At 29.4% G+C, this 12,255-nt stretch overlaps 1 protein-coding gene across 1 annotated transcript in view; it reads right to left on the bottom strand.

Annotated features, from left to right (window-relative positions):
• Positions 1–3,628: 3,628 nt before the first annotated feature.
• LOC107440709 (uncharacterized) overlaps positions 3,629–12,255 on the bottom strand; it is a 91,002-nt gene continuing 82,375 nt past the window's right edge. Inside the window, exon 2 of the mRNA XM_016053693.4 lies at positions 3,629–5,928. Within this exon, the coding sequence (XP_015909179.1) occupies positions 3,902–5,928 (2,027 nt within the window). The 3' untranslated portion in view covers positions 3,629–3,901. The remainder of the gene's footprint in view (positions 5,929–12,255) is intronic.

Here is a 12,255-nt window from a genome sequence, read left to right as displayed (position 1 = left end):
TAATAGTTTGCTTTATTTAATTCACCACTACCTAGTTCGAATTAAAGATTGTATACTTACACTTTTAACACACAGGGATTGGATGTGTTCGATTTAAAGTGAAAGCAAAAAAAAAAATTCTGTGAAATTAGCTTTGCCCAAACTTAAGCTACCGCTTTTTATTTTTCACCATCCTGATACTGATTTAGAAGATAAATTCCAATTATTCCTTTCACTTTTACCTTTTATGAAAAAATGACCTAAAAAATGTCTCTGCTCTATCGAATTAAGTAAAATTGCGAGTGATATGAATTACATATTTGACAGTTCGATACGTAGTTCGAGAATATGTATAATTCGTGATATTTATATCAACTTCTGTTCTGTATTGGGTTCTATATTCTGCTATGTTAAAAGATAAAAAGCGTTCACCCTTCACGCCATCTGAGTAAAGTGTGAAAAATGCTATCCGCTATCGTATTAAGACTTTCTGCTGTAGCTTAGTAATAATGCAAATTGAACGAAACGACCGAATTCTTTTAACATAATGAAATAAAAACAATCATATTTTTTTGCGTATGTTCTTGTGCAGCATATTATAAATGTTTAATGAACATACCTTTATTGTAGGAAAAACTGCTGGTGGCGCTAAATCCAGGGGAAGGACAATCAGTGTAAAAAGTGGTGGAAAAAAATAATTTGGTATCATTGAGGTTAAAAACGTATTTTGCTTATCTCCGTTCACTTCAAAATTTAATTATTAGAGTCGCTGAAACTTTAATGTATTGAGAGCAAAATGAAAATTGAAACCAAAATTTTTTTTTTCAGAAGGAAATAACATCCATCTCAGTGTGGTCACAATATAAAAAAAATTTAAATGTTTTGACAAATATTTCAGGTGCATGTTGAAAATTATTAACGTTTTAAGTTCACCATAATATTAAAAATATATGTTGGTTTGTTTAAGCGCAGATACTTAATTTGAAAATAATTTTTGAAAGCTGCAATTTAAAACGCTTTGCTTCCTTTAATTTTCTCTTCCAATTTTAAAAAGTTTCCAGAATTGGCCACCTTGCTATACATAATTAAATTTTTCTACCACTTTTTTTAGAATCTGATTGCCAAAATGTAAAAGTTAAAAATTTAGACTAATCCATTTTAAAATCAATGGGAAGGGACGATTTATATCCATTAAAAAATATTGGAACGCCATCTGTTGCATTTTGAGGATTACTAAGTTTGGACAAATCCATAAAGTGGAAAATCAGTTCTCCCTGAAAGTTATTACATAGTGAAGATGGACTGACATGGGAAAAAGCATTTAATGTCAGCGGAAAAACTCATATTTTTTCTCAAAATAGCTTTCATGGATATAAACTGTTCCTCCCTCTTGATCTCTATTTAGTATTTTTCAATAAATATGTAAATAATAAATGAAGAGACATCTTTGGACACATAAGCCTTTAATAAATGTAATTACTACATATTTCCACTAATTCCATTGTCTTAGGAGCACAGTACTGAGATGGGTAAATATACAGTTTTTCAGGACGCATGAATAAACAACAAAGCATCAAATCAATAAGCATAAATCTATTACACATAATATGAAGGTTTTTTTACCTTTCATCCAGGGATAGGTAATCCATTTTTATTTCATTCTAAAGTACTCTTTAGCAATAAGGATACTAAAAGTTTGTAAAATGAAAATAACAATACCTTTCCCCCGGTTAGTCTTCCAGTCCTTTAAATGATAGGAATACTTTATACTTACGGTGCAGATTTAAAAGATAAAGTTGTAAAACCACCTATTATCTGGTTTTAAAATCAATAGGTTCAGTTCAGGATGCTTTCTGAAAAATTAAATCTTAAAAATTGCATACTTTCCTTTATATTCAAAATTGTATGAAAATTAAACACATGTTTTCTTTTGCACCACTATCACATGGACATGTTTATTGTCACAAAAAAAAATTTTTTTTATCACAAAAATGCAGTATTTTTGTCGCAAAATACATGATAAGTTAAATAAGGAGGAAATGTCAATTATTACAAAAATTTTTGATGATGAAAAATGCATATTTTATGTCATTTAGCTCCCCCCCCCCCAAAAAAAAATAAGATAAAAACTAATGAGATATTTGTTTACATACAGGATGTCTCATAATCACCACCCTAAATGTGTGTATTCAGAATCCTTGTTAAAAATAGAGTCAAATAAATACGTACATTTGAGCTATTAAAAAAACTCAAAATCTGCCAAATCAATTGTGAGGAAGTAAGGACTAAAAACAGCAAAATTAGTTTTATTGTCTCATGAAGCTTGGAGATATTCCTAATCATCACGTGCTCCTTATTTGCTCTGTCAAGTAAACAGATTTTGATGTTTTTAATACCACCTACCTCAGTTGTGATTCGTAAGATTTCGATTACGTTTTTGTTTTTTTCTTGCTTAAAACTTCAATTTTTTTCTGGTAAAATTTTAATTTTGTATACCAAATGTGATACTTAATTTTAATTTTGACAATTATTATAAAAATATACATTGAAGCTGGTAATTACAGAACACCCTGTCTAAAAAAGTGAATTTACTTTTAACAGAATTTAACTACAGCGATAATAATTTTAATGTTTTGTTTATGTATTGTAACAATTGATGAATATAAAAGATTTAGAAGTAAATAATTTAGAGTATTGTTTCTAAATATCTATAAGAAAGTATCACCGTTGAAATATGGATGCATATATATATATGTATATATATATATATATTTATTTATTTATAGAGTGTGTAATGGTTTGACTCAATTAACACATCTCAAATAAAATCTCTATACAATTACACGCACTATCTACACAGTCATAGTGATCGAAACTGCACTGACAAAGTTTGTTCTGTTGTAATAAAAGCTTACCTCAGGTGAAAAGAAACTGACATAATCACCGTCATTTTTAGTAAATCTTCACAATACTGACAATACACAAAATTTAGATTTTTTGGAATGAAATATTTTATTGAATGATTGTTTATTTTTTCTTCAATTGTTGTTTAACATATGAATAATTGCAAAAAGAATAATTTTTTGTGAATTATCAAGAAAATGGTTTGGTATCACAGATGGTGTATGTGCAGAATATTAAATTATAAATCATACTTAAACAATTTTTTAAAGCTTAAAAATAGAAAATAAGATAAAATTGTTTTTTTTTTATTAATTATATTATATTATTTATCTAATTTTTATGTAATTAGTAACTATGAAATATATACGATTTTCTGTGTTTAATGTACTTGTATAGATACACTATCTACTTTCTTATTAACCGGCAAATAAAAGTATATGTATATTTAAATTTATTTCTATAATTTTCAATAATGATAATTTTTATTATTAACTTATTTGCCATTTATGAAAAAAATTAGATATAATAAAAAGAATTAATTTTCAAAAAATATGTTCATAATCAAACAATAACTGAAATTCGTTTGAACTGATACATAATGTTTAAATAGTTATTTTCTAATTTGCTTATAAAATTCTATGCAATAAATCCTAAAATAAACAATTCAATGTACGCTGCACATTTTAAATTGCGTATGATAGAATGCTGAGTTAAAGTATCAGTTTATTTTAGATAGTAGAAAAAGTTTGAAATAAAATAAAATTTTATTTAGTAAATAAAATCTGGACTAGAAATTTATTGCAAAAATAATCAACCGAACAAAAAAAAGCTCTGGTTGCTTTTGATTGAAAATAAATACTCCCATTCTTCTTAGCATAGATTGTTAATCAATTTCGTCACCTGGGGTTTGCTTTAGCACAAATATATAACCGGGTTTATGCACCTTCATGTGCAGTGTGTAGGATACATGCACCTGTGACGCAAGTAAACTTAGAGCAAAGAATATGAATTTTTTTCTTCAGCTTAGCTGATAATATTCAGATGAGGAAAACTCGCTAGCTAAGGTCAGGAAGTTGAAGTCAGATGTACCACAAGAATTGTTGTTTGCTGCTCCATTATTGTTGTTATTTGAGGTAAAACTATCTGATGAGTCATAATAGCTGAAGGATAAGTCACCTTCTGTTGAGCACTGTCCTCTGTAATTTTCTGAATTTTGGTTATATGTGGGAATGTTTGCAGTGTCACCAACTGTATGGCTCACCTCGTAGAGATTGCTTGTTTGGGGAAAATTCTGTTTTGGGGCTGTTGCACTGTAATCGGGTACTCGATTGTTGTTGCCCGTACTGTTGCTTAAATCATAATAAATTGTTTGGGATGCATTTTCATCAAATGAATCTGCGCGATAACCACTGTTGTTATTGCTGTGATGTGGATAGCAATATGAGACAGAGCCATCAGGATTAATACTGTTTGGTACATATTGTTCACCGGTAGAACTAACACTTGACTCATAACCATTGTTAGTATGAAGATTGTTGTAATTTCTGTTGATATAACTGGAGTTGATTTCATTTCTGTAGTCATGCATGTAAGCAGCATGAGAATGAGGTTGATGTGGTGCATCTTGTGGAGGTAAAGAATCCACTGAGTATGGATAAGGTGATTTGGAGACGGGTGAGGTATGTGAAGTAGCCCGTTGAGGTGCAACAGAATGGGAACCTAGAGATACATTACTTCCCATTTGTGACCCTGAATTGTGAGGCATTGATCCATGTTGAGATTGACATGACCGCTCACTTGCATAATACATTGATGATTGCACTTGGTTTCCATATGAGTTTTGTTGCGATATCCAATCATTATCCATGCGCTGAGGAGAAGGATGCTGATAAGATTGTTGTTGATTTGGTGTAGATGGTGGTGTGCGGTAACAATATCCACCTTGACTCACATTTGGAGACATTCCTCTGTGGTTTGTTTGGTTATAACCCATCAAACCATTAGGATCTGGTGTGTAAGGAACTGCAGATGAGTATGAACGTGTTCTATGATAAGATGAACTAGGAGACATATGGGGCGGAGGACAGTGTGGTGAGTTCATCTGATAAACGCCACCAGGACTTGTGCAATGGGAACTATTCGTTACTGGTGAGCAGTTAATATTGCACGGAGAATTACAGAACGGTATGCTTGTAGTGTCCATCGGACACGATTGAGAAAGTTTTCGGGCACCTCGGCTTGTCACAGTGAGGTGACCATTTGACATTCCTGAACATAGAGCTCTGCTATTTTTGGCCTCACTATTAACAATTGTTTGTGGCCTATCAGAGCCTAAGCCATTAAGATTGTGCATGAGTGGTTCTGTTGGCGGAGATGATGAAAGTGAATTGTCAGGAGACTTTAGGTCGCTGATCACTGGACTTCCTTTCCGCGATGTGTCAGTCGCTGCACTAATCTGAGCAGAACTAGGAGAATTTATTCTATTCTGTTGGTGAGTCGAAAACTCTGAATCTAGATTTAAAAGTCTCTCAGAAGAGGAACAAGGTGAGAGAGCATCACCAATGTCGTTACTACCTGTCAAAGCAGCTGTTGACGAAGGTGACCTGTCTATGGCAGTTCTATCAGAAGAGATTTCACGAGGTTTTTTAGTACCTCGTGGTGTTCTCTCGGGACTACCAACAGAAGAAGATGTTTCTGTAGCAGATCGGTCATCAGCAGAATCTGTCTTATTTGTATCTCCTTCATTCCCAGAAAGTGTTGAACCATTTCCAGTGGGAGTGGATGAAGCAGTTGGTGTTTCACTACCTTCCATCTCACCCTTTTCATCACCATTTTTGGTCATCATACTCTGACGTTTATGCTTCATCCGCCGATTTTGGAACCACACTTTGACCTGACGCTCTGTAAGGTCAAGCGAAGCAGCAATTTCAATGCGCCTCGGTCGACACAAATATTTGTTGAAGTGGAATTCCTTCTCCAGCTCTAGCAGCTGCGTGTTAGTGTAGGCAGTCCTCAGGCGACGAGGCATCCCGTTTTCATTGTTTTCTAAAAGAAAAAGAACAAAAATATTACAAAATTTTATTTAAATTTGCACTAATTTCAAAGCATTTTAATTGAATAATTTAATGAAATCATTATTAATTTAGCTAAGTTTATGTATTCAAAGATTATATTTGTAATACCATCTCTGTGTGCATGACATACACCAAGGCTACGGGTAGGGAAAATGCCTAATAGTGGCACTTTTGAACAAGATTAAAATTGAATCTAAAATATTTAAATTACATAAGTACAAAAATTAAATTAAGTAAGTTAAAATCAAATATAAAGTGAAGATGCAACTAAAGAGAACATAACAGTAAAATGAGCACATAAATAAACGCATGATGCTCCTATTATTGTTTATTGTGCATGGGCGAAATATATCAATAATCCGAAAACAATTGTTGTCATTTCATCATAAAAATTTCATTCAACAATTGCCTTTTATTAACACTAGGTATAATCATCCTAAAAATTTTTTTTTTCGAAGTTGGCTGGTTTGTAAATTGTATACAGTATTAGTTAATTATATACAGTACCACTGATACAGTATATATGGGTCATTCTCACAAAAACAGTCATTTTCATGTCCCCAGTATATTTTATGTTTGTTTTACAGCTTACGAAAAAAAAAAAATTCAGAGAAAGTGTCCTTCGGAATGCAAGCTAACAAAAGAATAAAAATAAAATTATAAATTTTTATTTTTTATTTATTTTAGGTAATTAAAATATACCAATATGTCATTCCCTCACTTGTCCCCACTGCTGATTTAAAAAAAGAAAAAGATTGTTTCTGAAATAAAATTTTTTTTTTTACAAATTCGTGTTTTTTATTTCAGAATACTGAAATATAGAATTCAGAAAATCAATTTTATATTTAATTTCTGATAAAAATATTAACACAGCACTATTTTAAACTTTGTCCCCAGTGTTTCGTGTCATTCCCTCACAACAATGTTCTTATCACCTGCAATCTTCTTAGAATAAAAATATTTTAATAAAAACTTCAGAAGTTAACAACTGGCATCATAGAACAAAATTGCAGTATGTTTCCATCTTCAACTTAAAGAAGCTTTGCTGTGGAATAAATTTGAATGAATCAAACCAGGTAAAATTTTTTACATTTGTCATTCCCTCATGTCATTTTTTAGAGTAAAATAAAATCCAACTTCATCGAGAAAGTGGATAATTATATGTTGCTTTCTTGTATGAATATAATTGTATGTGATTGACTTCAGAAATTAATTAGGCCTAACTGTTATTTTTAAATTTCATTGAATTCGTCATTCCCTCACTAGTGTATAAAGTGAGGGAATGACGTTGAAGTGAGGGAATGATTCAAAATGAGTATATTATCAAATTTGTTTTTGTTCAATCGTGCCAGCCAATTTTATTTCCCAAACCTGTAAAAACTATTAAATATATAAGACTAAATTATAATAAATAATAGATATACTTAGTATGTTATCATTTTCAAACTTTAGGTAGATGTAACTTAGATAAAAAACATGTATTAAAATAAAATATCATTCTCTCACTATTAGTGTCATTCCCTCCCTTTTTAAATAGTGAAAATAATTAATTTACTTATTAATTAATTTGAAAAATAAATTAAAAAATTAATAAGTTAATTTATTAAATTAATTAATTTATTTATTAATTATTATAAATTAATTATTTATAAATTAATTATTCAAAAAATTAATTAATTTAAATATTAAGTATAATTTATAGGATATATACTTTCTTTATAATGCCATTACATATTTCTATTAATATAAAAAGTTTCAGAGCTTTTTATTCACTTTACTTTTTTGGGATTTTATGAACTGAAAAATGACAGTTTTCGTGAGAATGACCCATATATATTAATGCAAAATTAATAGATTTCATTATTAACAACAAGGACTTATAATTATTAAACTAACCACTATTTTTACAGGGATGCCAAACTACTCTGAATTCGACAAATCATTTTAAAAAAACGATGGAGAACTTACATCCAACTAAAATTGTAGATTTTCGGTTAATCTTGCCAAATTTTTAAAAGGCTCAACACGGCATAACTGTAAGAAATTGGCGAATCACATAAGCCTTTGAATTATTTAGAAGTAGTAGTTCGTACAAACTCTATAAATCGAATTTACTAAACCAAGGTTCATATATTAACACGTTGAGCGCCACGTCAGCCATCGGTGGCTGACACTGACCTTTCACATAGGCCGCGAAAAACAGCTGGCTGACAGCGTATAACATGATATGGAACTATAAAATTTACACTCTTTTCTGGAATTACAGAAGATTTATTCAAAATTTACTTAATTATTGTGATTCTTGGTTTAATAAATTAATTTACTTCGTTTTTATCCACCACTATTTCTAAACAATTCGTAGGCTTATATAATTCACAACTTTTTTCAGATATGTTAAGCTAAACCTTTTAAAAACTAGCAAAATCTGTCTAATATTAGCAAATTTAGTTTGTAGTTATTTACCGTTGTGGCCTGACGGGCAAGACATGTAAAATTAGCGTGGGGCTCAACGTGTTAAAATATTCCACTTGAAAATATTTATTCGCTGTGCGGAACAAGTTGGCATCTCTGTACTTATCTCATCAAGCCCTGCCACTATATGTGGTCAATATATGAAAAACACCAGTGTGAAGAAAATGGAAGTATTTATTCAGATCTGTTAACTTCTCCGATCAGAGGTTTTCTCCAAATACTTAATTTGGTAACAGAATTTCTGTTTTAACAATTGATTTAATAAGATATCTACCACCACAATCTATAAATATTAGAAAGACGTATATATGAAATGAAGAAATGGGCTCCAAATGATGTCGAAATTTTTAAACTTTGCTTAGATGATTATTATTTTACTATCACTTTAAATAACTTTCATTGTTCTGTAATTTTCCCCTCGTTTTCTCTACATTTTGAACTTATTTTATGAGTTCTATTTATTTGCAGTTTATGCACAATAAATAAAACTTATTGTTTTTCTTAATTTTCTTCGTGTTTTTTTGTATTTATTTATTATGCGATATATATATTTCTTTAATTATGAAAAACAGTTTAATAGTTACTAAAAAATCTGTTAGATTATCGGAATTATGTTTGTACTAAAATATAAAATGCAAAAATAAGAAGTTTGATTTTTTTTTAAAAATTCATATTCAAAAATGTAATAATAATTGATTTTGTTAATTAAAGTAATTTCAATGATGAATAACCTTTTTTCTCAAATCGAAATAATTATAAATGAGTTGAAAGTTGAAAAAAATATTGTTTAGAAGTGACTCGTGTTTGGAAGACTTAACACAGAAAAAGACGCAGTGTTTTCCGCAGTTATTTCATAACCATAAATTATAGAAATGCTTAATGTAATATCTTTGACTTTAATTAATACAAAATAACGACAAATTATGGAAAAATGTTTAGTAAAAATTCTACGTCAAAGTGTTAATAACTGCATTTTAAAAACTTTCCTTTTCTATGGTCATTATCCACAATAAGGACTTTTAATTTTATTGTTCATCTGCCACTTTTTGAAGAATTAAAGTAGCGAATAAATTAGGTGGATATTTTTTCCCTTTTACCTATTAATTGGGCTTAAAATGATAACAAATGAGGGACATGAAAAACGAAATGTACATTTTAGCATTATTAAAATATGTTGGTACTTACGCATATTATGCTCATCCAACAATGAAATGATTGGGTTGTCTTATGTCAGGCAAAAAAAATATTTTCCCAAAAAGGAAGCGAAACGTTGTTTTAACGATTACATTAAATATAAAATTTTAGAATTATTCCGCTGTGCGAAAAAAAAAATATCAACTCAAGCGACAAGATGCTCAAAATTGAGATATTTAAATTTTTTTTTCAATATTAAATTTTGTTTTAGTTATTTTGGTTTTGTTATAGCATTAACAATGAAAAGAAAATAGTTGTTAAACCACTCCTCTCGAAATCAATCGTGAAGCACTTCTGCTGTTTTTTCAATTTCACGGCAGTATACTGGTGTTGAATATTATACAAACATACAATTTTAGCTTTACATTTTTGTTGAATCTCAGAAATAATAAAAAATTATAGATTTTGTTTCTAGAGTAAAGAAAATAATAAGTAAAAAGAAAAGTAACAAAATCATTGTTTATACACAATGATGTTATGTTTTATTTATTTATTTATTTTAAAGGAGGGAAAAAAAACTTTTCAACTAACTTGCTTCGTTGCTCAAGAAGAAATAAATAGAAAGAAAAAAAAGAAAAAGGATTTAGAACACTTTCCAAATTCACAAAGCCCTATTTGTCTGGTAGTATTCGAATCTCTTTTTTTTTTCTTCCATATTTTTTTTCCTCTGCTGGTCGGCGTATTTAATAATGTGGAACGTCATAATCATCGTTTCCGCTTTGACATAATGTTAAACACCGTCTGTCGTTCACATAAACTTATTCTCATTGAATCAAGGTTGATTTCAAAACAAGAAATAATGAAGTGTATCATTAATAATTATGGATACTATTTATTATTATTTTTCATGAGTAATTTCCAGTGTATTAGTATTTTATATAGTAAACTAATAGTTTAAATGTTTGGTATTTCAATAGTTCACCACTTTTTTACATCATTTGACCTGCCCCAGAGTATGATTTAGGAATCTTTTTTTCAATCTTACATTTTGCCGATATTTAAGAACAGCAATTGGAATACGTGTTCAAAGCAATCAATTTAAATGATTTTATATGATTTGAATAAATTTAAAAGACGAAATTCGCGAAAAAATGAAAAACAAGTTTTAGGTCTACCAGAAAGTTCTGTCTGCGACACTTCCATTTACAGTAATACAAAAGGTTCTTTTATAAAAGACCCTTGAAAACTCAATAATATTGTTTTAGCTTAAGAAGATGCAACATATTCAAACATGTAACGAAAGTATCCGACAGGGGTATATGTATTATGTACGAGTAAGCACAATACCACTTTTTTTATGAAGGCAACTTTTGCATCTTTGAATAATAAGGCGTGTATTTCCACGGATAAAATTTTCCGGTAGACCTAATGTATATTCCAACAGTTTAGTCGACTATCAAGTAGACATTAAAGAACCAAAACTTTCAGAATTTTTGGTAATTTTGCCAACATTTTAAAAGCCTCACCTCGAAAAAACAGGAAGAAAGTGGCGTTGCGTAAAAACGTTCAAATCATTTATACGTCGCAGTGTGGAAACAAGTTTAAATGAATAAAAAGTAACACATTAAAACATAAACATAGCTACCACTAAAATAAATTTTTACAAAAAGCGTAAAAAGTTGCCAGTCCTGTCTATACTTGGCAAAATATGGTGAACCTTTTGTATTGATATGAAAAGTAGCCTCATCATAAAAGTGATAGATCACTTCACCAACCAATATAAATTGGTGTGATAATGATAAAACAAAACCCCCTCTATGAAAAATGTTTTTGTCTATTTACAATAAAATTGGATATTTTACTCATTTAATTCACAACTTAATTTAAAGATGGTTTTGGTACCAAATATAGATTTAAATATCATTAAAATATTTTGATGAATGTCTTTCTAATTTAAGATTTATGCTGACAGTGACATAATAAGATTTAAGGGACTTTATAGAATTCAAAATTGTTAAAATAAATATTTTATAGTGTTAGACGGAAAAGAAATATCAGAAGCCGATTTTTTTTTACCAAAATATGATTCTAAATTTAAAATTTAGATGGTAAAGAGGGTTAAACTTAATTAATGTAATTGGATTGAAGCTAAAACCTTTTAATCTTTGTAAACTATCCTAGTAAAAAAACATAGACATTTGTGTTCAATGTTTTCCTAAAAAAATTGCCCGATTATTTTTCTTACAAACAGCACTTTATAAAACTTCCAAATTCATCTATCTATGAACCACTTTCTGCTTAAATATTATTTGCAAATTAAAAAATATATATTTAGATGTTGAAAAGGGTTAAAATTAATAACTATAATTGAATTGAAGCAAAAACCTTTTAATCTTAGTAAACTATCTTAATAAATAAATTCAGACATTTGGGTTAAATGTTTTCCAAAAATGAAAATACCCGAATTTTTTTTTCTAACAAAACACACTTCATGAAACTTCCAAATGCAAATATGTTTAAACAAAACACAAAGGTTTATTTCCAGACGTCTCATATGTCATTTAATTTGGATTTGGAAGAAAAAAAAACCATCCAACAAATTATAAATGACTGGCAGCTTCAACATTTTTGACGCAGATGAGGGTTTTGTTATTCAAAAAATAATATACTAAGCGATTCAGAAAACAAATAT

This window comes from Parasteatoda tepidariorum, chromosome 12, assembly GCF_982258835.1.
Source record: "Parasteatoda tepidariorum strain Cologne lab strain chromosome 12, Ptep-v5.0, whole genome shotgun sequence".
NCBI classification, from domain to species: domain Eukaryota; kingdom Metazoa; phylum Arthropoda; class Arachnida; order Araneae; family Theridiidae; genus Parasteatoda; species Parasteatoda tepidariorum.
Note: the sequence above shows the minus strand (reverse complement) of the source record. Positions and strands in the feature narration are given on the sequence as shown.